Source organism: Centroberyx affinis, unplaced genomic scaffold (assembly GCF_046629955.1).
Source record: "Centroberyx affinis isolate AG114_WGS23_722 - 3 ecotype Tasmania unplaced genomic scaffold, CSIRO-AGI_Caff_v1 ptg000409l_1, whole genome shotgun sequence".
Taxonomy (NCBI): domain Eukaryota; kingdom Metazoa; phylum Chordata; class Actinopteri; order Beryciformes; family Berycidae; genus Centroberyx; species Centroberyx affinis.
Genome location: NW_027279076.1, coordinates 322,045 through 349,839, shown reverse-complemented (window position 1 = coordinate 349,839; position 27,795 = coordinate 322,045). Strand labels below are relative to the sequence as shown.

At 43.2% G+C, this 27,795-nt stretch overlaps 1 protein-coding gene across 1 annotated transcript; it reads left to right on the top strand.

Moving 5' to 3' along the window:
- Nucleotides 1–374: 374 nt before the first annotated feature.
- Nucleotides 375–27,118, top strand: ptpra (protein tyrosine phosphatase receptor type A). Its single transcript, XM_071516544.1, has 23 exons — nucleotides 375–733; nucleotides 10,169–10,215; nucleotides 10,470–10,551; nucleotides 10,672–11,100; nucleotides 11,789–11,803; nucleotides 13,895–13,994; nucleotides 14,569–14,642; nucleotides 15,228–15,364; nucleotides 15,872–15,962; nucleotides 16,224–16,300; nucleotides 16,451–16,487; nucleotides 16,622–16,719; nucleotides 17,298–17,417; nucleotides 18,411–18,577; nucleotides 18,688–18,823; nucleotides 18,966–19,115; nucleotides 19,470–19,563; nucleotides 19,723–19,799; nucleotides 19,974–20,108; nucleotides 20,684–20,809; nucleotides 21,279–21,430; nucleotides 21,935–22,070; nucleotides 22,975–27,118. The coding sequence occupies exons 2-23, from the start codon at nucleotides 10,195–10,197 to the stop codon at nucleotides 23,047–23,049; spliced, it is 2,529 nt and encodes an 842-aa protein (XP_071372645.1). The 5' UTR covers nucleotides 375–733; nucleotides 10,169–10,194; the 3' UTR covers nucleotides 23,050–27,118.
- The last annotated feature ends 677 nt before the right edge of the window (nucleotides 27,119–27,795 follow it).

Here is a 27,795-nt window from a genome sequence, read left to right as displayed (position 1 = left end):
GGTGGGTTGATAACAACAGTGGGGACAGTGAAACCATCAAAACAGCCTTATGCATTCTCTAATTATCCTAACTTCTAGTGAGATAACAATGAAATCACACTACTCCATACATGCTGGGGGACCCCTGGCGGTCCATGTAGGGCTCCTGGGGGTCCCCGGACCCTAGTTTGGGAACCACAGAACTAGACCACTGCAGTGAATGTGTGGCACAGTCGGGGAGGGCTCTTGCTCTAGACTTTTCCGAGTGAAGTTGTGCACGGCCAGCAGGTGTCGCTGCGGGCTATGGGGAAACAGAGTGGAGAAGAGAAGGGGCCTGGCCTGGGAATTTGCTGCTCGCTTCCCATTCTTCCTATGCAGACACACAACATGGCGGACTAGAATAGTCGGCCGACGCGCCCGGATACAGTGGATAAACCGTGGGATTTACCATCTAGGAAGACGAAGAAACTCCGGTCTGTAGGGACGATATATCAGGGGAAATTAAGGATTTTTCTGCGGGACCGTCCTCGCCCGGTTTTTGTAGATAAACAGACTACGAAGTATTGGCTGTGTGTCCCAGATCATTCCTCCCTCCTATCACCCAGGTCCCCCCACCCCGCTCACACTCTCGGTTCCTGGGGTGTGGAGACAGGGGCCGGGGTTGAAAAACGTGGAAAAGAAAGATAACATAAATTTCTACCTGGCTGCCGCTGTAATTTTCTCTAGGATTTCCCTGAGCCCTGCTGGAGTTGCGGTGAGTTTTTGTTTTTGTTGCGCAAGCCCAATCACACTTGTTACAATGTCGCTGTAGCATGTTTCCTTTTGGTGTAACATTGTGTCACCCACAAACAAGCACTTTGTCCCACACATTAAGTCTCGCGGGGTACGTTACGTTGTACCGACCATAGTGGTGATAAAGCCTGAGATTTACGCAGGGGGGAACTGTGTATAATAGTTGTAAACCTAGCTGTATCCCGGCCCTGTAATGTTCCAACATTTCAGAAGTAGCTCGGAGGCAGGGAGGGAAATTTTGGCGAAGGGGGCTCGCGAGAAGGGGGTTATGGATGAGTGCGACGACATTTATTAGAAGTCAGAGGGATTATAACTCAGTATGTTGAGGCGAACACAGATGTTGTTGCACTGCGAATGGAACAAAGGGAGTTCCAGGTCCGTCCTGCCTCACTGGAAAGTACACTTTATTGATCAACGCTTTGTTATTACATGTTTAGAGAGGGTGGGGAGCGACCCTGCCTGGGTGGAGGAACAGGGGGGCTTCATGCGACCCAGACCAGGAATTGGGTCGTCCTAACATGAACAGCCTTATCCCGTCACATCACAGCAGATGCTTTGTGTTTCTCACTTTATTCTATGACACTAAACTAACAAGTCTCTTGGGTGTGCATTCCCTTATTTACAACCTCTGCCAAAGTTTCTTTTTTAATGATTAGTAAGCTATTATTCTGCCTTCACTGAATTCTGGGTGTAACCAAGCATGCCATTCACATCTTGAGGATGTTGAGTTTTTTGTTTTTTTCTTTCAATCAGCCTGACATGTAGTTCTGTAAGTTACTGATCTTGCAGACCTTTTGAACACTGATTTGGAGCTATGCTATTTCTAATATGGGCTAATGGGGCAGCTGCTTGTTTGTCACAAGAAATGATGGTGATTAGATAAAAAGTAGTGAAGTATGCAATGTTCACAGCTTTGTTCAAACCAAAGATGAGCCAGAGGAACAAAATATTGCGAGTTTGAGCACTTAAAAAGTCAGGTCAGGGAGAAGCATCAACCACATTGAGGAGGCATGGCAGGAGCGTGTGGCATGTCGTATCTGAAGAGAGCCTCTGCTGTGTCTGCCTGGAGCTTGACTCATCACATCTGGAGCGCTTCACTGAGCTGCTGCATACATCCACCATGCCTCACTCTCCACGGCTTTCCAGAATGCACTTTCCACTTCGCCGAGGTCGTCATGTCATGTTAGGACCATCCGAGTGCAAAGCTCAAGCTGCTTCTCTGCAAATTATTTGACTCTTCATCCCAGCCTGCCAGCAGGCCTACCTTGACCTATGTCAGGCCTGGACATGTCAGCTCCTTTCCCTAAAAGCTCCCAAACCACCTCTGCCTGTGACGGGTCGGCCCACTCAAGCAATTCCCGTCTCGTGAAAAGGTCTGGACTGTGTAAAGAATATGCTTTGAGCATATCACAGGGAGAGGCAGAGCTATTATCGTCTTGTTCATTCTGACCATACCTTCTCAAACCTATTTTAAGGAAAAAAGTTATTTCTGTTTTGGGATCTTGAAAGCGATGTGGCAGTGTACCAAGACTGATTCTCACATCACACTTTTCATGATTGGCCTAGTTTCTCAAATACGCAGAAAGCATTGCTTGAAATGCCTTTGTGGGTAACTTGTCTGATGTTTTCATGGGTGGATGTTTAAAATTGCCTCCGCTTTGGGAAATTTCACAATTTCAGGGCACTGACACAATATTATGAGTTGGCTCTTTGGGTGGGGCAGGAGGTATATTTTTGTTTCCACCTGTAGACCTAAATATTTTACTGTGGAAGAGCACTGTAATTCTGTCTGTCAGGATGAACACAGCAACATTTAGGGGATTATGTAGAATTATGGAGCTTGATTTCAGCCATATGTGCTATGTCATTTAGCCTTAATGTCATTTATTTCACAATACAGGAAATAAACTAGTCTGAGGCAACATTCACAGATCAGATACCTTGCCTAATTGGGTGAACTTGACAGGATCATCCTGCTTTGTTCAATCATTCTGTAAATGTGTCATAGCAATTATGTAATTCCTTCAAATCATTATCCTTGCTATACACCCTCCCCATATAGGAAGATTGATGGTTATGATTCTCCATAAATGAGATGGATACAAGTAATAGTTTGATTTCATTTCAATGCTGCACACTAACTTAATGGTCTTTGCTTTTTGTGGATGCTGTGGTATTAGGGCTTCAGAATAATTACTCCTTGAAGACTTAGAGTGCTCATGTAGTCCGGGGCAAAAGGATCTTAAAATATGTGAGCTTGTATGAGAAGTTTCGTCTTGCAACCTAACCAGTGATCTGGGTCAGTAAGTCTTGTGAAAATAGTGATGAGAGTTTATTAATGGTCACGGTGTTGCCATTTACCACAAGGTGGGATGACAGCACAAAATGTTGGAGCTGGGGATGTCTGATGTTTGCTAAAGGGCATGTGGGTTTGAGACGAGCAGTATATTACCTCTTCATCACACTTCCACACCCAGGCTACAGTAGGCCACTCCTCTATACCCATAACTTGTGATTTGTCTCTAGATACTGCCAGACACCGGTTTGTCTACTACAGGGACAAACAGGGCTGGTTGGTTGATTGTTTATCACTCAGCGTCTCCAAAAACATAATTCTTTGATTCTTTCACATTTTTCCAAAAGACACAGTTTATTATTTGGGCCACAGTTCAGGATCCAAGTGTTTTATGTCCTTGAAATCCATGAATGCCACTTACATTTTCAGTTTTATCAAGAAAAAAAAGTCAAAGCTATTATCATCAAATAATCAAATGATTTGACAGAGCTTCAATCATGTTTTGTTGTTGTATTTTAGTCAGTTTTTCCTCTTAGAGAACTTTGATGGCGTGTTATTTAATACAATGGGTCCCGGCTTCATAGACAAGGTCAAATTTGGGTCCCGGATTCAAAACCAGTAGAGAGCCACTGTTATAAATATTTATATTTGCCCTTGGCACTGATTCTCGAGCTGACAAGCCCCACTTGGCCCTGCTGTGGAAAAGTGGCCCATGAGCATGTAAGCAAACCCGAGTAGTCTTTCCATGCAGCACCTAAGAATGGACAGGGGGAGAACAGGGAGTCTGGGGGAAGCACCGTCACCACAGTTGAGTCTCAGATGCTTGTCTCTGGGTCTTGGATGGGCTTCTTATCTTTCGGAGGAAGAGGAGGGGACGAGTGCAATAGGATGGTCACTTCAGATACGGGAACCCTCCGTTTTGGTTCCTATTGTTACACAGGACCCAAATGGCCCAAAGCACAGATTAGAAGTGTGGCAGTTTGGGGAATTGGGCAGGGCCACCCGTCTGTATTTTTGCTGCATGCCGGACCTAAAAGTCAGTTTCAGTGGAGACAGAGACAAAGCTATTTTAAGTTGAGGGATATTAATTACTACATACTGCAATAAGAGATTTATCAGGCTTCACAAGTAGGCAAAAGTTTCTCCTAACCAAGTTTCAGTGGCCGATATCCATTGACAAAGTAATAGTCAGTCAGGTTTCGTGGCCCTTTAGCCGGCCGTGTGGCCCCACACCACGCTCCAAGGTCACAGTGGCTTCTGTGGGGAGGCCGCAACTAACGCCTCCACATCCTCTTTGTGTCTAATGTGGGCAGACTTGAGAGGCCCCTGGCATACTCTGTGAGAAACCCCACAATAAAGCAGACAGAGAGCAGCGCTTCTCTGACTCACCACTTCCACTCATTGAGACAAGTGAGTTTTCTTGATCCTTCAAGCTGGATGCAACCAAATCATCAATACAGGCTTAATAACAGACATAGTGGTCGCCCTTGCCTGTATGATTAGCCACAATGCTAATCCCACGCTTCTCCTCGTCTTTTCATCAACTCACCAGCTCATGAATGAAGCCAACGGGAACATAAACCACACCAGCAGGGAGTAGTAGCCCTCAGAAAGGGAAGTCCAGAGGATTGTGGCTGTTGTATGTGGCATTGGGGACATATAATCTGTGGTCTGTTTTAGAGCAAGAGTCCTGGCGGCCCTGGTTTAGGCCTACTTCAGTCTCCCATGAAGAGAAGCATTCACAGTATTCCTGTCTCCCCGGACCCCTCCTCCCTCTCAAGACATAGAAACTGTATTAATATGCCATGAATGGAGACAGACAGACAACCATTATCTAGCGCTGCAACGACTAGTGGGGCAGGGTGCCTTGGAGAAAGCCAGGGGGAAGTTTTTCACTGTATGAAGGGTGAAATCTCCCGGCCCACCGCTGCTGCCGTCATATCAGCTAGGCCTTTGGGGTTCTATCTGTTGGGTTTCCAGCTCGCCCGCTGGGTATTTTGGGGTAACCCTCTGAGAATGAAGATAATTGCTTTCAGCGTTAATACTTAACATAGAACATTGCTGTAGTTTCGGTGGTTGTTGTATTATACAGCCTCATTTGACACTGCTTTTCTCTAAAAATCTAGATCAGACAACGCTTAATAAACTGTGCCTCCACTCTTAAGGGTTGGCTGCATGCACATGAATTAAGTCTAATCTCACACTAAAATGTTTTCCTCCGTAGAAAACAAATGAAGCTTCCCGGACACAAAATTTGCCATTGCTGTGTCTTTTATTGCCTGACGACATTTCGGTCATGCCATGAGAAATGTCTTGATGAAGGTCTTGTATCTAACTGTCGACAGGCAATAAAAGACACAGCAGAGGTGAATTTTGCATGCAGGAGTCTTCATATGTTTTCTGTGGGTGATTTAATGGGGATCAACATTTCGAGGAGAGCCTGTGGTGCACATTGCATATTAATCATCAAATGTTTTTGTCCTCATGGAGATCTCCATTGAAAAATACATCTTCATTTACAACTATTCGTTAATTCACGTCCGTGCAGTCAGAAAACATACTTATTACATCAAAATAGAAAAGCATTACAAAAAATCCATAGACTCATGTTGGAACTCTCCATATTAAATTGGTACCTTTCATTGATCTCACATCTTGGTCTTTGGTTGGCATGGAGATGTAATTGGACTTCTTTATATTCTACCTATAAGTGTTTCTTTCACTCTGTATGTGAATGAAATGGCATGGGAACAGCCCAGTCCATTGAGCACTGTTTGATTACACTCTCATGAGGTCTACATTTGGCCACAGGCAGCGAGGCAACAATGTCTTCATTAGTCAGGCTGGCCTCACCACTTGCATGCACATTAAACTTTAAGGTCTGCACAGCCATTTCGACTTTGAAATGCACAACAAGCAGGATTATCAAGTTCAATTTGTTGTCTCACGTCATTTGATTCGAGATGTTTGGCTTACTACCATGAAGGAGTGGCTGCCTAAATAAATGATTTGATGTATTTTCTGAGTGGTATCCATGAATGAATTACATTATTGCTGCCCCAAGGCCCCAAATTTTGCAACTTAGCATCTATAATTGAAATCTGTCTCCCAACATATTTCTGGTGAAAACAAGTACAGATTTTGCCAAAGTTAGGAGAATTATCATTTATCCTTTGTTTTCACTGAGTTTAAAACATAATTGCAATTTTGCCAGGTTTTTCCTTGTACCGGTCTTTGCTTAATTGGCATCTTTGATCAAATCGAGTTGGATAAAATAGGTTTAAATTATAGGAAAGAAAAACTGGCATGGAGGCTTGATAAACATCTATCAGGGCAGTTGCCTTTTCCTTTTGTACCAAGACCATGCAATGTATTAAGTTGTACTTCTCACATGCAGGATCTCTGTACATTGGCTGATATGGTCCTTTCAGGTTGTCATTGTTATTCCAATGTAATGCCAAGCCAAGGCAGCGCATTCTGATAGGAAAGCCTGTAATGAGGATGTGGAGAAGGAAAAAAGAAAGAAATTAGAGACTCCATATGATTTCTATGTTGTTGTGTGTCTGGCCTCGGGCCAAGGTGTTGACATGTTTTTTTGTAAATAGCCTTGTGTTGCTGGCTATACTCTAAGACAGCTGTGGCAGTTTTGCACTTTGCCATAGGGCAGCTCATCCTGGCTGTGGCTGCTGTAAAGCGCTCGCTTAAGTGCTCTGCCTTGTCTGAAAGATGTTCACATGGTTACACAACACAAGCCCAAGTCAGGAGAGCGTGACTACTTTTTGAGCACATTAGGACGTTAATAGATAGGCCTGTACACGTTTCCTCTGGAGGGATAGCGTGATGAAAATGTTGGAAAAGATTTCTCTCTCCTTATAACATTTGCCTATATCACAACACACAGCAGCATGCTGGATTGAAAAATAGGACAAAAGGTGGACATAGTGAGCTTATTTCTTTGTTCTTTCGACAAGGAGGATGTCTTGGTCTGCTGTCAACAAAGGTGTTGTAATAGGAAACTATTTTGAGCAAGAGGGGAATTGTTCTCGTTTGTTGCAAGAACCTCATTAGAGCCTTGTTATTTAACAGGAGTCAGGATGCTGATCGAAAGTGATCGGACCAATTGGTAAAGTCCTGTAAAATGGTAAAAGTTTAAACCAGTCGGCTTACAGTCATGGTTGTCAAAAAGTACAGAATAATTAGACAGCAGTCATAAACCATTTCTTTGTGGTGATTCATACATGCATCATGCTGGGTGTAAATTGCACCAACCCGTCCCCCGCAGTATCTTTTTAATAGTGAGCACAGACGGAGCGCAGAACCCGAGTGGCAAAAGTAAAAGCACTTGCCCAGTAAATTAATAATGTCCTCGACCAGCATATAACACACACACACACACACACACACACACACACACACACACACACACACGCACACACACGCGCACACTGGAAGACTGCTGCTTTTTAGGAGGCCCAAAAACATTAAGTTGGGTCTCTGGTGACTTGTGCACTCAGGCCTGGTCTAGATAAAGCTCTTGGGTTCATGCAGCGAAGGGTAGCAACGGGACCCGTGTCGCTCGCATCAACACAGCGGCACATGCGTCACACAGCCCCCCTAGATGGCACGCTGACAACAATGAGTCACGCCTCATTAAGAACGGTCCTTAAAAAAAGATTGATGATGATGCAAACCCGGTGACAAGCAAACTTACACTATCATGCTAAATTTAACCTAATTGATGTCAAGAGAGACGGATGCCACATAACATTCTAGAGCTGCAACGATTAATCGATTAGTTGTCAACTATTAAATTAATCGCCAACTATTTTGATAATCGATTAATCGGTTTGAGTAATTTTTTAAGAAAAATAAGTCAAAATTCTCTGATTCCAGCTTCTTAAATGTGAATATTTTCTGGTTTCTTTACTCCTCTATGACAGTAAAGTGAATATCTTTGGGCTGTGGACAAAACAAGACATTTGAGGATCTTGGGCTTTGGGAAACACTGATCGACAATTTTCACCATTTTCTGACATTTTATAGACCAAACAACTAATCGATTAATCAAGAAAATAATCGACAGATTAATCGACAATGAAAATAATCGTTAGTTGCAGCCCTATAACATTCATTCAAACAAATGGTACCAATCACTGATGTCCCATGTGATTGCTGAGTCACTACTTTTTACTGATGGGGAGGATGAGCGACAGGTTTCACACAGGTAGGGGTCAAGGATTACGGTGTCATTCTTGGATTAGCCAATTTTTTGGGTGGGGGTGTGTCTGCGGGATCAGGCGTCAGGGGAAGGAAGCAATGTGCTCTCTGTTTTCAGAGTTTCCTGGAGCCTGAACAAACTCTGCAGCTACAGGGAAACACAGTCCGGCTCTCCTAACTTGGACTGCATGTTGTCTTTTTGCCCCTAGTTTTCACTTTTTTACACCATTCAGGTATCTGATTTTAAATGAAGCCAAAACACAATTTAGCCAGGGATATTGAATTAGCTCCATTTCATTCACATTAGGAAGCTGTGAAAAGTGCCAAGGATGTGTATAAGCTATGTCCTTATCTTTCTGTCTTTGGCTCGGAGCAGACATAATCATGTTTAATTAGTCTGCTATAAAGGAAATAGAGACACTTGCGATGCAAGGCCATCCTGTCTAATTTAGAAACATCTCTATAAATAGGACAGACACATCCTGCCCTTATTTGCTCTTAAAAAAAGAGCCAGCAGAAATCTATCCATATTCCAGTAGTGTATATTAGAAGGAAAAACATTTTATTAAAGGAAAAAATCTGATTTGCTGCTGCAAAAAGACTTTCATTACCATATTAAAATTGTTACACACATCTAGCTTTTTGTTGAACTTCTCCTGTCAGACATACTTAGGTTTGTCATGGGGCTTTTATTACCTTTCAGAATCTCATTCTGAAGGCATTAATTGTTTTATGGAAACAGACATTTGTTGAGTAAATGGATGGGTGACAGTGAGAGGGAGAGCAGCAATTTGTTTTGTAGGTTAATGGCATGCTCATTGACCATATAACTTGCTGATCCTGCCCCATTTGAGGCTGCAATCAAAGCCGAACAGCACCATGCTAAAATCAGAATATGAGTACTGGAATGAACAAGCACCGTTCAGAACCGCAGATGTTTGTATGCCTAGACGGGGATCTGGCACTGTTACTGCTTTCAGCGCCCAATTTGTCTGTTGCCCCCTGATGTAATAATCCCTGATGCAAAGCACCAGTTTGTGTGTGCTAGCGCTCCAGTGGCTGGCTCTGTGTAGCGCTGGAGTCGCTCTCTAAGCAGAGCCAGACGGGTCGGATTATTCCCGGGTCAGGACCGTGGAATTAGGCCCAGGGATTATCACAGCTCAGTCAGTGAGACAACAGCCTTGGTGGCTTCTGGGATTACACCAAAGACTGACAGTCAGTCGGCCAGGCAGACCACCCAGCCTTCCTCACTCTTTCCTCAAGTCTATCTGTCCTCACTCATCCCCATGCCAGTGGGTGAATAGTAGGCTAAGCGCTGATTCATGTATTCAGTCACTTCAGGAATTTAAATGTGACACTAATTCTGTTAGGCCTTGGTGGTGCTTTGGGAAACAGTGATGAGTGTTCAATAACACAAACTGAAATGTTGCTAGGGCAAAACGCATAACACATTTTTTCAAATTATTTCCAGTTGTAATCTCCTTTAAGCAGTCCAGAAAAACACATGTGAATGTCATTTTTTTAGGGAAAATGGTATGAACTCGGCCTGCTTTCTTCACAATCACTCCCTGCTTCCGATGCATCTTTGGACCATATATTCTGTTCCCTGCCTCTTCTGTTCCCTCACCATGTCTCAGAATAATGCTGTCCTGTATTCTTCATATTGATACTGAGGACCACCTGGATATAAGACACAGTACAGAGAAAGAATGACTGTGGCTTGTACAAAGTTCTTTACAGTTTGGTGGTCAGACATTGCGATCGGAAATATCTTAGCAGAGCATGTTGTAAAATTTTCAATCATTTCAATAAAGAGGATTACCAAGGATTAAAAATGAGAACCTTTCACTGATGCTAAATGCCTTTTTTCTGTTTGCTGTGTAGGACCACGCTGTGCGAATGAGTGATTGATGCCAACTTCGCTCCTTAAGGTAATGCAAGTACTCCATTTTGATTTCAAAACAAGATTTAAAAGTATTAGCTTCCAAAATTGAGCATGTGGGATTAGGATAGGAGATTTAAAAAAAATAATTGGATTATAAAACAGGCGAACCCTGGAATCTCTGTGATTGCTCTGTGAAAAGTATTTTTTTGGGTTAATAGTCTTTTTCTTAATCTCATTGAGATTGGACGTCGTCTTTGGCTAATACCCTCTTGTCCCTTTTGTTGTGTGTCCTCCCTGCAGGGCAGAATGGGTGTGTGTCCCCTGCTCCTGCTGCTTGGTCTAGCCCTGGGGGCCTCAGCCCAGGTTCCTACCACCAGCGCAAGTACGAAGCACATCCACTCAAATCAAATGCCTTCGCCACTTTGAAATGCTCAAAGTCTAAAATTGCAAAATGCTTTCTTTGGCCTACTAAGGATTCCCCTGTTATCTTTCCTCTTTCCAGACCATCCAATCATCACCGCCAAACCCACAGACCCTCCCGTCGCTCCCTCCCTCAACGTCACAGTCGCACCCACACCCGCCCCCACAGACCCGCCCACAACGCTCGCTCCACCAACCGCCCTGTCGACGACAACCACAACAACGATCCCAGCGGGCGATGAGGCCGTGCCGCCGGCAGGTCCCACTGCCACCGCGGCGGTGACACCCCTTCCTCCTCCCCCGCCTCCGGCCCCTACCGATGCCCCTCAGGTGCCACCGGGCACCGAGCCTCCCCCTCCTCCCACCACGCAGGACGCAGGAGGAGAGAACAGGACTGAAGCCTCGGCTCCAGACACGCCACATCCAGACACCAATACTGATGAGGACACAGACACAGACCTCCCCGAGGTGGAGGTCACCACAGAACCCGGGGTGGAAGTCAGCCCACCGGGTGAGTGTGTGTGTGTGTGTGTCTTGTTTTTCTACACTTACGAGGACCCAATACTCTCAAGGATAGACATATGAGGAAAATTCTCTAAAGTGAGGAATCTTTGCCACTCCTCACATCTTCAAAGGAAAAATCCACCCTAAAACAGCTTTTGGTGACGTACCTTGCATTTCTGGGTCATCTCATTCAGATATTTCCAGCAGCGAAAATGGAGTTTGATAGCAGAAAATCTTTCAGTGATCTAAAACATCAACTGTAAATATCAGGTTTTGGTGTCAGAATCAAAGAGCAAGGGCTTCTTTCTAGACTCATCATTTTGCCCTCCACCGACATACACCACCAAACAACAAAATGGACCCAGAAATGCAGGGTCCATGGCCAGTGTTTGTAACAGTGTTTTAGAGTGGATTTTTCCTTTTTAAGGTCAGAATTAGGTTTAGGTTAGGTTAGGTTAAGGTTAGGTATGTAGTGGAGAATCAATGTTGTCAATGAAGGTCCTCACAAGTATCGTAATACAAGCCTGTGTCAGAGTGATCATGCACATTGTTTAAACTAAATATATATTTAAATACACCCTGTATTTAAAACATTATAATGGATGTCGAGTCAATGTAAAGTGGATCTTGGTGGAGCTATTATGTGTATTTATATAAACATGATTGTAACACTGTTCTTTTTCTCTCTTTCACAGGTGAAGAGGATCCAGGTAAGACACCAAAACTGTGTTTCTGTTGAAGAGTTTGTATGCATACATGCCAGATTTCTGAACACATAATTATAGCTTAAGTCTATGGCACACTGATGAACATGGGAGCTGGACCATTCACTTGAGAAATTGAATCATAACTCACATAACATAATGTGCAACAGGAATATCGGTCCTTGGTCCCAGCTTCGCTTTATATCTTCTTTAAAACTCATTGGACTAGAAGGCCAGAGTTCCTCCCCTTTGACCTTTTCCTCCAATAAGATTGGGTTTTTCAGAGGTTTAGGGAAACTATGGAGGGGCAAACACTCACTATACATTGCGGGTTAAAAAATGCAACAGATGGGACTTCATTGCTATATAGTATGTCCATTATATAACATAATCGCTGTCAGTTCATAGGTGTTACGTAATTGCTCCATTGTCTCACCCTGGCTATCTGTATGGACCTTCTGTGGCGAGCTATGAGCTGTTCTAGATGGCATTAGAGCAGTCAATGCTGTGTCAATTCCTCATGATACCCATAGCCTGCTGTGCTGATGCGCTGTTCAATGTGCACATTGTCCGAGTAAGAACACTGAAAAATCCTTGGGAATTGTGCGTGAAAATGCAACATAACTGGGCAGCATTCCAAACTACTTTGCTCAGAAAGCGCATGTGGAGCATGCAGTCAAATAATGCATTCTTTGGGAACAACCGGCATATTTTGTTCAGAATGCCACAGCTTGCTTGAATTTTTTTGAGTAGATCCACGGCACGGCGCTAATTTTCTCATTGCCTCAACACCACCAATGTAACAACCATGTGACAGCCAGTGTCTTCTTTTACACCAATCTGATGCTGCTGTTTGGGCATGCGTTATATCTAACTACAGTAGTGAAATGTTACTAGGAAGACCATACGACTACTATCAATCAGTAGCTCATGAACACAGTGGAAATAGTGGAAATGTATACCAATTGATCAGCCATTGTAATCCGCTGAACGCATCCCAAATAATTGATAACTTTGCTCCATGTAATGCCTGATTTATAATGTTAAGCCTATGCCAAGTCAAAACATGCACACCTTGGGTCAGGGTTTTTTTTCTCTTAAGTGCGTGACACATAAGCCTTTGTCACCAATGAGCAAGGCTACTCGTTGCTAAGGAAAAACCCCTGTCTGTAGGCCTACATGCGTTCTGGTTCGTGACAAGTAAGAGTGTATTTAATGTTTACATTCTGAATAATTCACATTGACTTCACAACGAACAGCCCAAACGCACATCGCAGTGTTTTATGGCTGTCATACTCCGTCTGTTGTCGTCCGTTGGGTATAACCAGTTATAGAAGCAGAGGGTTGACCCTATCAGTTAAACAGTGATGTATCTGCACACTCTGAGGGACAGCCTGTCGCCCTCTCTCTACCTCCATTTAGCCTTTTTCCTCAGACAGCCAATGAAATATTAACATGGACAACCATTATTTTTCCTTTTTGCTGGAACGCCGGAGAAGAAAGATGCATGCTGGTGTTGGCAGAAGCAGAGGTCACCTGATGACCTTGAAGTCTTTTTGTTTTATATCTACATCGCAATGTTTTTACAAACTAAAAATATGCCTAGCTGTCTAGTTCTGTCTGACTGGGCGTAATTTGAAAACTCTGTGGTTTCTGGACATTGAACAGCTGCTGGACCTTTGAGATTGGGCTCCACAGCTCCGCAGTGTTTTGTCAACTTTGCTAATATTCATTTTGCAGCTCAGAGACATATTGTATAAAACATTTTTTCCGCTAAAATGGGTTACACATTTATACAATGAACGCTGTACTCAACAGATAGCTTTTGATCTAATAAAACATTCACATTTTAACATATTGAACACTCTGTATGCTCATGTGAAATCAGGTAATTCGAGAATAATGGTAATGGAAATTGCCAGCAGCGTCATGGTCCAGACGTCAATTTTTTTTTACCACAGTATATAGTCAAACCAGTACGCTGACTCACCCCCACTACTGAGATACCTTTGTGATTTGACTCAACTGCTTTGTGCTCCCTTACAGTATAAACCATTTAATCCCCCCACCACCCTTCTCTTTCTGTCTCTGACCAAGAAGACAACCCGTCTGATGAGATGCCAATCATAGCGGTGATGGTGGCCCTGTCCTCCCTGCTGGTCATCGTCTTTATCATCATCATCCTCTACATGCTCAGGTTGGGAAATGTGGTTGATGTTACATATGAAAATGAGATGAGAGCGATGAGATGAGACAAAACTAATGATCTGTGCGGGGAAACTGCAGCAGTAGAATCAAAGTCAGAATTCGGACAAACCAAGGCTAAGATATAGAGTGCGATGGCAAAAAGAAGATTGTGATTAAAGTAGACAAGATGAACAGCATCCTCGGCTTGCTACCATGAATTTTACAGATAAAAGGATGTTTGCTGTTACTCTGTTCAGGCAGGTGTTAATTCACACAGTCAAAGCAAAGCCAAAGCAAATGTGTATCATTAACTATCCACATTTCGGATTCATAATTAATATAGTATTGGCAATGTGTACGGCCAGTGTTGTTCATCTCATCACAGAAGCACATGAATTGCTAAAGCAGGGAAGGTCCACTCGGCTCTTCACACACCTTAGCTTGAGCCCTGCGGTGAAGGCCTAAGGTGCTGCTGTTGCCATGGCAATGACTGATTGGCATTCTGCTGGGAGACTGGGACAAGGTGTATGTGTGTGCATCTGTGTGTGAACATGCGCTTAACATCTTTGCATGTTGATTGACAGGTTTAAAAAGTACAAGCAGGCGGGCAGCCATTCTAACTCCTTCAGACTGACCAATGGCAGATCAGATGACACAGGTAAAACACCCACGTGTGTATTGGTGTGATTATGCATGCGCGTGCGCTTTGCATGTGTCGGGGCAGATGTGACTGTATATTCATGTATTACTCATTTGTTTATTCTGCGTCATATCAGCAAGTGTGTACAGTCCTGTATCACAGCCGGCCTGATCCAACTTGTCACACCGGGTTTTTTTCCGATAAGATTGGATTGATCTTGCTCTCCTAACCGATAACATGTCACTGGTTGACTGTTGGCAGAAGGCTTTTGTTCAGTGTGATTACCTAACCAACACAGCTGAAGTTAGCCTGCCTCACTATGTGGCAGCGCTGAACCATATCGCCCTCTGGTGGGCATTTTAAAAAAAAGACAGATAGTGAATGATCTAGTAGTCTTTTTGGTAGTTGATCTATGACACACACTCTCTCTCTCTCTCTCTCTCACTCACTCTCGCTCTCTCTCTCTCTCTCTCTTTCTCTTACTTTCTCACCCCCCCCCACCCCCCACCCCTCATGTCTGTATCTCCACCTATCTCTCTCCTCCCGTTCCTTCCCTCCTCTCTTTCCTCTCCCTTTGCCTCCATTCCCTTCCTGCTGGCTCAGAACTCCAGAGTGTGCCACTATTGGCCCGTTCGCCCAGCACAAACAGGAAGTACCCGCCCCTTCCTGTCGACAAGCTCGAGGAGGAGATGAACCGTCGCATGGCTGACGACAACAAGCTCTTCAGGGAGGAGTTTAATGTATGGCGCACGCATACACGCACCCTGTCTGATATCACAGTCAGCCTGAGATTCACCTTAGACCTGTATCTCTGCAGCCTGAATCGTTACATCACCTTTGCAGCGAGGCATGTCCAGTTCTTGACTCCAAGCTAGCGCTGTAGGGGAAATTGATTAGTAAATAAGTTACGAAGCTGGACAAAACCAACAAAAATAACTTGAAATCGCTGGATTCAAAATGAGACGTAATCGAGGCCCTAACCCTCCAATCAGAACAACATTAACCTCGATCAGTAGCTTCCCAGACTCTTTAACTTATTTAGGATTAGGCATGTCTGATATCTCACCCTGTTCCATTTGTCTGTTAATCAGCCTATTTCTGTAGCACATTCAAACAAAAATGCACTTGCATGAGACACACATGGAGGAAAAGATGGAGGCAAGAAGAAATGATGTGTAGGATCAAAAGGAGAGATTTGAGACTGATCTTCCCTGCTGTTATCTAAATCTGTTTGTCTGTGTGTCCAGGCACTGCCGGTCTGCCCCATCCAGGCATCGTGTGACGCTGCTTCCAAGGAAGAGAACAAGGAAAAGAACAGATACGTCAACATCCTGCCATGTGAGTGACACTCTGACACTGCTTATCAGCCAATTAAGCCTTTTACAACCACTTATCAGTGGACCTCATAGTAAACATCAAATAGTTGGCAGCAAAAGCCACTTAACAAGTGGTGTACTTAGGCTTATCATAGTTTATGAATGTTGTGAATAACTACTAAAAATCGTAATCTACAATGTGTGAATAAAATTCCACATCTCACTGTCCTCCTCCTCCTCTTCCTTTGCTTTCTCTCTACATTTCTCACGCTCTCTCTTTCAGATGATCACTCCAGGGTGCATCTCTCATCTCTGGAGGGAGTCCCTGACTCCGACTTTATCAACGCCTCCTTTATAAATGTTAGTACGAGTACAGCATATTCTCCAATCTCCATTTAATCTAACTTTAAACGCCCCACTGTTTGGTAGTTTGAGCCCAAATGGTGCACTCAACTCTTCATTTAAATCTTTGTTCACCGATCCTCTCTCTTTGTCCTCTTTCATTCATAGGGTTACCAAGAGAAGAATAAGTTTGTTGCAGCTCAAGGTAAAAAAAAAAAATGGCATAGGAAAAACTATGTGCTGTAGTTTCAGGTCATTTAATAACTAAACTACTTAGTTATTAGCTCATTGCATGTTCTCTCACTTTCTTTATCTGTCTTGGTCTGTGTTTTTTGTCAGGGCCGAAGGAGGAAACGGTAAATGACTTCTGGCGGATGATCTGGGAGCAGAACACAGCCACCATCGTCATGGTGACCAATCTGAAGGAGAGAAAAGAGGTAGGAGAGCCGCAGGGGGGCGCAGATGATTGTGTTTATATACTGTGTAGGATGATGTATGGACAGTATCAAAGGAAATATGTATGCATTGTACTGTATGTAGATTTTATGTGTAAAATTGAGAGGGGGAAAGACTGGATGACACTGACAGTGTGTAAAGCATGAGGAAACAATCTGTCTCAACCTTTCAGTGTGTTCGTTTTATGATTAACACATCTATTTATTATTTACAAAGTAAATTTTTCATCGGTACAGTTTGTGGAGCAGTCCACTTTTTAAACCCAAGTGTGAATCCTCGTATGCGGACCAGTACAAGCAGGGTTGAAGTTTCTGCACAGGCCACTCCACAGATCATGTCTTTGCCTTAATCCGTTTTCTGCTCCTCGCCATGCTCATTCTATCAAAGAGCACAGCACGGTTAGATTGCCGCAAATTAAGGGTTCCCAATAGTTAAATTTGGATAACTTAATTTGTTCTCTTCCTGTAGTTCCAAAAACTGAAATAAAATGAGGCTGTTATTTCCTTGTGTATACTCCTTTGTAAGTGGGCGCAGTACTAAATCGCTCTTTGTGTTGCAGTGTAAGTGTGCCCAGTACTGGCCGGACCAGGGCTGTTGGACATACGGGAACATCCGCGTGTCTGTAGAGGACATGATGGTTCTGGTGGACTATACCATCCGCAAGTTCTGCATCCAGCAGGTACCGTACACACCCTGTGACTCAGTATCCTCTAACTGTAAACATTTTGACCTCAGAAGAAAATGTAGCTGACACAAAAGGTGAAGGAGCATTTTGGACAGGAGAATCAGCGGTTCCTCAAATTATGTGCTTTTTTGGTCCCAGTCATTGTACTAGTGCAGTGCTCAAAATGTGTTTTCTTTTTATTATTTTGTCAGAAAATTACATATAAACATGAAGATGACACTTTTTTGTCGCTTAGTAGACAGACATACAGACAGACAGATGTACTTTATTTATCCCCATGGGGGTAATTTGGGTGTCACCCAGCAGCGTTACATAAAAAAAAAACCCATATAACATTAACAAAACAAATACAGACAGTTCAACACAGCAGGAAAATGGAGATAATAAATATATAAAAACATACATAAACTATACTATCATTCAGTCTATACAGTCTAAACTATACTGTTATTTTAGTTTCCCATTTTCTCTAGTAGTGGTGGTAGTGTTCTTGCTGCGGTGGTGCAACACTCCTCAGTGAATACAGAGGAAGCACTGGTAGAGTGTGGAGCGCTTCGGCTGTGTCTCAAACGGAAGGCAGCTGCCTGTTGCCTTGCTGTCCAGCGAGGCAGTGTCCTTTGCAGGCAGCGTTTTTTTATGAAGGTACCTGTAAAGGTATCTGGATTAAGACGGACTTCCAAGGCAGCAATGCGTTGCGACATCATGACATCGCCAAATACCGGCAGCTGCGTCTGTCAGTTACAGCTGTTATACTGCCACCTGTTGGTCATTTGGAATAACTGCTTATATATTGTTTAGTGATAGTATTCAGTATAAATTTGAATTTTATATATTAAATGGCTAACGTTAATACTATAACAACCACAATAGTGTAAATTATTACAGAACATTTACTAACTTAAGTAATACCAAAGAACTACAATTAAATATTTAACATGCAAGACCAGTCGCTTGGTTTTACGAGCCGCTTTGATTGCGTCTCCCCAGGTGGGTGATGTGTCCGGGAAGAAGCCCCAGAGGCTCGTCACCCAGTTCCACTTCACCAGCTGGCCGGACTTCGGGGTGCCCTTCACCCCCATCGGCATGCTCAAGTTCCTCAAGAAGGTCAAGACCTGCAACCCCCAGTATGCCGGGCCCATCGTGGTCCACTGCAGGTAAGTGTGTGGGTGTGAAGACCTCCTCCACCTGTCTCACTTGTGGTGCATGTCTGTCTGTGTGCATACATGTGGAACTGCTCAGCACTTTCTGTCTTCCCCTCGGTCAGTGCGGGCGTGGGGCGGACGGGGACCTTCATCGTGATCGACGCCATGTTGGACATGATGAACACGGAGAGGAAGGTGGACGTGTTTGGCTTCGTCACCAGGATCAGAGCCCAGCGCTGTCAGATGGTGCAGACTGACGTATGCCCGCCGACACGCTCCACCCACAGCACTGAAGCCATGATTCAATCACAAGATTTAGCATTGAGCACTTCTCCCATAATGTGATGTATTCCATCTAATGATCTCGATTGCTCTCCTCCTCCCTCCCTCTCTCCCACAGATGCAGTATGTGTTCATCTTCCAGGCGTTGTTAGAGCACTACCTGTATGGAGACACGGAGCTGGAGGTGACCTCTCTGGAGTCCCACCTGGCCAAACTCTACGCCCCCTCGCCTGGAGCGGGGTGTGGGGGGCTGGAGGCTGAATTCAAGGTGAGTGTGTGTGTGTGTGTGTGTGTGTGTGTGTGTGTACAGGAGTATATAGATAGTACTTTTTGGCTTGACTCCACAGGATCAACCGTTTCACCCTTTACTATTCTATCTAGTCTAGTACCAATCATCCATTATCGTCTTTTATTCATCTTAGCTCTATATCTTAAGAGTTTCATTCCAATAAGCTGTGTATCTCTTTTGGAAACAAATCTGATGTTTACAGATCAATCATTTAACTACAAATGGATCTATTATCCAAAATACTACTTTTTTTGTGATCTCAAATGTCTTCAGTTACCTACAAACTAAACAATACTCTATAGTGATTTGTACTTTCATAACTTTTTCTTCTAGAAATTGACATCCATCAAGATCCAGAATGACAAGATGCGAACAGGCAACCTGCCCGCCAACATGAAGAAGAACAGAGTCCTACAGATCATTCCATGTGAGTGGTGCAGATGTGGGAGTGAGGAGTGAGCTTATACAGTATGATTGTGTGCACACATAGTGATCAATGCCATGTTGTACATGATGAACTTGGAGAGGAATATTCCCTGTGCCAACCCTCTGTATTAAACAAACACGTTTCTCCTTGCCACTGTAGACGAGTTCAACAGAGTGATCATTCCCGTCAAACGAGGAGAGGAGAACACAGATTACGTTAACGCCTCATTCATCGATGTGAGTGAAAAAGCATCTTCCTATAGACGAGAGCAGATCATTTTAGTCACGCGGTCGATCCATTAGGTGTTAAAAGACTTCCTTTCCCCCTCTCTTTGTATCTCCCATACCTTCCTCTTTCCCCTCCCCCCGTCACTTCCCGTCCCTCCGCCTGTCTCCTCCTGCTGGTCACAGGGCTACCGTCAGAAGGACTCGTACATGGCCAGCCAGGGCCCCCTGCAGCACACCATAGAGGACTTCTGGAGGATGATCTGGGAGTGGAGGAGCTGCTCCATAGTCATGCTCACTGAGCTGGAGGAGAGGGGGCAGGTAGGTGTGTGTGTGTGTGTGTGTGTGGCAGCTCTAGGGATGCACGGATACCAACACTGGTATCGGGTATCCGGCTGATAACTGGCTAAAATTAGAATATTGATACTGGAGAATTTACTCAGTACTACAATAGTCCAGTGTAACATGTCAGAAATCAATGCCTTTTTCCTCACATATATGGATGTCTAATGATCTCTCTAATGGAGCAAAATGCATTGCATATAAATTATTTTCGGTCCAGTGGCCCAAACAGTTGTCTACACCACTGAGGAAAAGAAATGATTGGGATTCGGGCTCATTATCAGCCAATACTGAAGGTTTTCCTTAAAACTACTGAAAAAGTGGTATTGGTGTGCCCTATTCACTATCAAGTTAACGGAAAGTGAAGTCGTACCAGGAAGTGGAGGGACAAGAGGTTGTTGTAATTGTAAATTGATTTGAACTCATCTTGGCTTACACACAGTAAAACAGACCATCTGGAGTTTGAGATTTTCTTGAAAGTATCCTGTCATTTTATCTCACCATCTCTCGTTGCATTTTCTATGTCTCCGTGTCTCCTTCTTTGGGTCCTGCAGGAGAAGTGTGCTCAGTACTGGCCCAGTGACGGAGTGATGGTGTACGGGGACATCTCCATCGAGCTGAAAAGAGAGGAGGAGAGCGAGAGCTACACGGTGCGAGACCTCCTGGTCACCAACAACAGGGTAAGGAAGGACGAGCCATCCTAATTAACACAGCATCATTTTGCATTTATTTATACTTTCTTCAGTCCCATTCCACATCAGTATTCTCATAAACCGTAAGGTTAAAGCACAGTGATTTTTTGAGACCAATGCCGATATCTGATTTTTTTCCCCACTCATATTGTCCAATACTGATTGTTAGGGTTAGAATTTTACACAAATACTCGCACAAAACAGGTTAAGTGTTTCAGACATGCCTATCTTCAAGGAGTGTGTTTATTGGACAGTTTGTAGAAATCCCACACTGCAGGCATTTTCTAGGCTTTTGCACACACAACACACTCTCCTCAAGGCTGGGTAAAAGACCGCCCTCCCTCTTGGAAGGAGTTGGCTCAGCTCAAAATATAATCCGACCGATTCCAATTGTGCTTTTCAAAGCCCAAATCGGCTGACACCAGTCTCTCCTCCTCGCCCCTCTCCATCCGTCCAGGAGAACAAGGCTCGGGCGGTGCGTCAGTTCCATTTCCACGGCTGGCCGGAGGTGGGCATCCCCACAGACGGTAAAGGCATGATCAACATAATCGCAGCGGTGCAAAAGCAACAACAGCAGTCTGGCAACCACCCCATCACTGTGCACTGCAGGTAAGCCACACATGCCATGTCCAACCAGTATATTGCTGTCCTATGTGTACCAATGTAAGATAAAATGTGATTAACTTTTATGATGGTGCGTGATGGAACTGTGTTTTCCCCTAAATCTCGACACAAAAAACACTTGACATGGAAGGGCATTCTTACAGACTTCACCCAAACTTTACATTGATTGTTGTATTTGTGTTGCACATGCAGATACTTGTGGGAAACTAGTGTGCTAGTGCGTGCATGGGGAAATGTTGGAGCTATTTAAGTCACAGGAAAACACTGCTCAGAAGAATTGTTCTCTTCTTCCTTGTGACATTTTAACTGCTACCAGAACTGTTGCCGTGCCTCAAGCTCTTTTCAAACATGTGCACACACAACAGGCTTTTTTTCTGTGTGCTTGCTGTTCCTGTGCTCGCATAATGCAGTTATGTGTGTACGTTCATGTATGTCTATATGAAGACAGATCATTTGTGTGTGTGTGTGTGTGTGTGTGTGTTTATACAGTGCGGGTGCAGGCCGGACGGGGACCTTCTGTGCGTTGAGTACAGTCCTGGAGCGGGTGAAGGCGGAGGGCATCCTGGATGTTTTCCAGACAGTCAAGAGCCTCAGATTGCAGAGACCCCACATGGTGCAGACACTGGTGAGCACTCCACATGCCTCACTTGGCATTTATTGAGATCATTCCTGGGTTTGTCACAGTGCCCAGTTGGCAACTTGTTAACCTTCAACAAGGGGAGTGGTGGGGAAAGTGAATCGTTTGTTTTCCTCACATTTGCTCTAAAACTTATAATTAACAAGGGGAACCATTTAATAATTTCTAACAATGGGGATCGTTCTCTTCTTTTTATGCAATATGCAACAGCTGGTTTAGTTTAGGTTTAGAGATCAACAGATTGATTTATTACCTCACAAGGAGGCTTTGTTATTGCCCTGTTAGTTTGTCTGTCAGCAGGATATCTCAAAAATTTATGAGCCAATTTCCATGAAATTTGGTGGACAGATTGGCCTTGGGCCAAGGAACAATTTGTGTGTGTGTGATTTTGGTGGTGATCTAGAATTTCCACCAATAGACAGCGTTTTTTAGCCATAACTATGAAACTAATGACAATAGAGACTTGATTCCAAATCCTAAGGGTATGTTTGTAGGGTCAACAAATTAATTTTACTTAGTGATAGGAATGATGTCTTTAGATGTAACAGCAAGTTGGAAAATTGTTCAGCATTGGTGGAGGTTTGCACTCTCTGAGAGCCATCTAGTTGGTAGTTTAATTGCTTGGATCTTAGAAATACAATCAGCTGTTTCTTCCAAATTTAGTGTATATTCACCTGTGTTCCTGAAAAGTTTGACTTGTAACTGGAAAATATGTTTTTTTAGGAACCATCTTAATGTATCAGAATAAATGGGCAAAGCCAGTGATGAGGCAACAGTGTTTCAACAGAGGCTGATGTGCTGCAGTCACAGACTGAAGCAGATTGTTGTGCCATTACAGTGTTTGCTGTTACATTTCCCAACTGATGAAGTCGTGTCTCCTCTCCCTCCTCAGGAGCAGTACGAGTTCTGCTACAAAGTGGTCCAGGAGTATATCGATGCCTTTTCCGACTACGCCAACTTCAAGTAGGGACCTGCCATGGATGGATGTCATAAAAACACACACACGCACACACACACACATACATTAACACGGACACAGCTGCATATTCCCATCCGATGGATATAAAACTCATCACAACTTGATGTGTGGATGGGATGAACTGCCCGGAGGAAAAGGGAACGGAGGTCTCGGCACAGAGAAAAGCGCAGTGCAGTCGGACAGAGAAAATAACTGAGATGCCTTCTTGAATATTTTGTAATATTGGTCTTGTTAATACAGCCCTTCACCCCTATTCGCTTCCCATCGCTCCCCCCAAATGTATATATACTTACCGCGTTGCATCTTTTTACTTTGGTTTCAGACACAGTTTTGAGTTTGGCTGCATTTTAGGGTGGCATTTGTAATGTATTTTATTGGTATATATAAATATATATAAATATATATGAATATAAATCTAATGCTTTAGAGGCTAATGTCAAAAATCCAGAGTCGAGGGAATGGTGCTTGGGGCTATTTTGTGTTTTTGGTTATTTTATTTTTTTACCGTTTAGGGACAGAGACTTAAAAGGTTTATGGCCTCTCCAGATCCACGCTGTAGCAACTTGTGGTCGGTAGCAGAATCCAGGAGTCGGTATTTACAGAGCCAGCCTGGATTGCTTTTCAGTCTTAGACACTCCTACACACGCACACGCACACGCACACGCACACGCACACGCACACACACACACACACACACACACACACACACACACACACACACACACACACACACACACACAGACACACACACACACAAACACACAAATGCAGACTGCAGAGCTATTTTCCTTCACACAGTAGTGGTCGCATTTACTTGGCAAACGCATCATCCAAGCCCTTTAAGGTTTCCCCCTATTGAGTCTCAAGGGTCAGGGGTTCAAAGGTCAACCATGATTGAAGATCAGGATCACTGTGACGTAGCTCCTGACGTAGCTCCTGGTCCCAACATGACACCCACATCTTGGGACACACCAGTGTGTGTGTTTGAATTGAAGGATAAACTCGCAGAGGGACACGGCGTGTTTTCACATCACTGTTTTATCTCCGTGCCAAAACCCTTCACTCAATTAGTTGTTCAGCTTCTGGAGCCAATCAGAAAATCACCAACCAACATGTTTAGACATCCAGTACAGCACAACTGTTTTACTGCCCACCGATTGGTAAGATATCTCTCTCGCACCAATGCGTACAGGACTCTGACAAGAAAATGGGAAAGTAGGAAATTTATGTAAATTGTTTTTTCCCCATACAGAAAAGAAATATAAGGTATAGGAGAATTGGTCCACCTTTTAGGTTGAACTTCTAAAATGTTATTTATTTCAAACCATGTCACAGTGTCAACAACAGTGTTGATTATGTCGACATGCCAAACCAGAGATGACACAACCATAATGAATTCCAGTAGTTTATTGCTCATAGAAACAAACCAATTCTGCATACCCAGTGTGTTTCAGTTTTTGTTTACGGACATTCAGCACGTCAGTATTTCTTGTAGATTGTAGTGAGAACTTTTTTCAAATGCATTTCTTTTCTGTATGGGTTACCTTAGAATCAGCATGAATAATTTCCTATTTTTATACTGGCCTCACCTCACAACGCTGTATTGTCACCTTTTTTTTTTTAAGAATTATTCCACTTTTTTCACCACGATCACTGATGCCGAAGAATGTTTCTTTTTTATTACAATGCTGTTGCTTTGATATTCCTCAAAAATGGATACATTGTTACTTTAATTGTGGAAGTGTGCCATGCAATGTTTGCTGTGATTTTTTTCTTTTTTTTTCTTTTTTCATGGCTGTCCTATGAGGACACTCAGGCTTGAAATACCATGTGTTGTAGATGAGGCCACCATTGAGGCCGTACCCTTTATGATTGTAATGAAAGATAAATGATGTCAGTTAGCCACAGGGTTTAAGGTCAGTCCTATTTCAACTTGGTCAACTCAGGAAATGACTGATGACGGGTTGTTTCAATTTACAAATTCAACAAATTCAGCTTGAGTTTATTTCCAGAGTTGACTTGAGTTCAGATGGTTTTAACTCCCACCAGAGGAGTATTGGAATATCAATTGCCTGCCCCCAACATGGTTTCTGTTTTAGATTAGTAAAAAAAACGAAGAAACTGATTTGGTTCATCTTTAAATCACATGGTGGCCTGTGATGTGTCATCGATAAGGATTCGATAAGGACATCAACAAGAAGTTTCTAGTTCTAGTTTCAAGTGAAAAAAAACACCTACATCACACTAACTAATGGTCCCATATTAGGATTACTTTTATTAAAGGATGGAGCACAATCAATTATAATTTATTCATATTGGACAAAGTCATCAGAAGTAAATACTGAATTTTCAGAAAGGGTGGCTGAGTCGATGTTGATTGTTTGAACACTCATGCACTATTTGCACCAAAACTAAAGCCCTTGGAATTATAGAACCAAAAGAGAGAAAAGCTCAAGCAGATAATATGGCCTTGATATCGGAACATGGGGGAAAATTTCAAGCTGAAGCTCTTTCAGGTCTCTTCTCATGGCCTCAGCTTAGGCCTTTTGATTGGGCCCCTTTATTTTGAAAGCGCAGGGACTAAGAGTAGCGGACATTTCACTTGACCAGTCACTGAAATCGTTGGCTGTCACTGTATTGTCATTGTCATTTCAGGTCAACTTTCATTCCAAAGCATCACAAGTGCCCATACTATTAGTTAGGTGCCATTTTGTTCATTATTTATTTTGTCACCAATCTGGTCTTCAGTCTGTAGTGGAGGGGAAGGGTGTGTAAGGAGTGGTGACAAGGCCATGCTTTTTTGTTTGGCTATTAATATCAGCTGGGTTATATTTAAATTACATGGGTGTATTGTGTGTGTTTGGTGAATGTCACCGCCTCACTTTGACAAAACAAATTACACTGTGCCAACCTATGAGACCCATTATTTTGCTATAGTAGTTAACTAAGAAAAGTGCCTCGTGTAGGTTTTCAAAAGAAATGTATTATCTTTCCTTTAGCTATATGGTTGATGTAACCACTGTCACCCAACAGGCTGCCCCATGCATTTTGCCCCACCCACATGCATTTTCATACCATCGCATGCAGACCTATATGACAAAGCCTCTGTATGACATTACAAATCAAGAAAGCCAAAGCCAAGACTGGGTCAATCATCCTTCCATTCACATTCATTCCCTCTCATCCCATGCAGATCCCTTGATCTGTGCAGTTTTCTTCTACTTCAAAATGACGTGGAGTTCAGTTCCCTTTCTAATTCCATTCCATCTCGACTTCAAGGCTTCATTTCATTCCATTTGATTTCACTTGAATACTGGACCCATGACGAATAATCCATCGTGGGTCCCTAAATGTTCACTGACTGATTATTTTAGCCCCAGAACAAATGACAGTTGCATCATTTACCGACTGTCACAAAGGGAAGCCAGGTGTCCCAGTTTTAAACCCCTTTCCTCCTGGCTACCTGTTTAAACAGGGAGTGAGCATCGCCCCAGTAGAGCGTTTTGAATGAGCATTGATACAAGTCTCCACAGCCAGAGAGGAGGAGCCTGGAGGAAGAGGGGGATTCAGAGGGTTCAACCAGGCTCTTGTTCTCTCCACCTTATGTGTCTTTATGTCCATCTCCACTCTCACTGCTTTCCCCTCATCACTTCCTTCTTTCTTTTTCACTTTGCCCTTGGACCACTTTTCCAGTGGTCACTGCCCACTCCCCTTTGTACATACTGTAAGGTTATTTATATTTCATTCCTGTCTGCTGCCTTGCTTTTTATTTTATTTTCTTCTCCCTTTATTTTTTTTTAAAGATGTATATTGAACTGTATCGGGACCATTTTGAAATGTATTAGAGATGTTTTGGCCATTTTTAATTTGGTATTATTGTCTTAAGCAAATCCTATTTTTTAATTTGCATCTGTTTGTTTCTAGTGTTTTGTTATTCAACATTTGAATATATGTATATATAATTATATATATGATAAAATTATATATAATTATATAATGCCAAATGGCCTTTCTAAGCAAGATACTGTTCAAACTTAATAAAGTGCTTGAGATTTTATCATTTCTGTCTCTATATATTTTATGCCAGAGTGTGTGTGACAGTGGTATAGTATTATCTTGGCTGTCCATGCTGATAACATGGCAGAGATCCAGTATTGTCAAACGCCTCCATGTGTTGTCCTTGCTTGTTTCAAGTCATCATGACCATCTGATGCTCATTATAGCTTTTTTTCTCAATGAAGACGAATGGTACAGTGGTTTAAAATAATTGCCCATCCCTCATGTGTCCTATACATCAGACATTCCTCTTGAGTGTCTATCTGGAAGGGTCCTCAATCAGTGTTTAACCCTCATCCCCCTAATCAAATATTTATGTGCCTTTTGTACGTTACCTCTCAATTATTATTCATTGAGTCATTCAGTGTTACTGTTGGAATGTTTGTGCGAATGGAAAACTGAAAAGTAAGGTGTATGGAATATATTTTCGGTAATGGTAGAATTGATATTTCTCTCTGTTTTGTATTTCCAGAGTCTACGGAGTAGGCTTACAGAGTGAGATCTTTGGCTTGTGTAGTTCTGTTACAGTACCCACTCAGCCCCACTGAGAGGGAACTCATAACCTTGCCGTTCAATGTGTTCGTTAAATAGACTAGAATTTATAACCTCCTTCTCTCCTCTCCTTGTCTCCTCCTCTCCTCTCCTCTCCTCTCCTTGTCTCCTCTCTTCCCCTCCTCT

Bases quoted from the DNA above. Each gene is read 5' to 3' on its own strand.
- ptpra (XM_071516544.1), top strand. From the start codon at position 10,195: ATGCCAACTTCGCTCCTTAAG. The intron at 16,301-16,450 runs GTTAGTACGAGT...TTTCATTCATAG, and splicing joins TCAACGCCTCCTTTATAAAT to GGTTACCAAGAGAAGAATAA. The intron at 20,109-20,683 runs GTAGGTGTGTGT...TGGGTCCTGCAG, and splicing joins AGCTGGAGGAGAGGGGGCAG to GAGAAGTGTGCTCAGTACTG.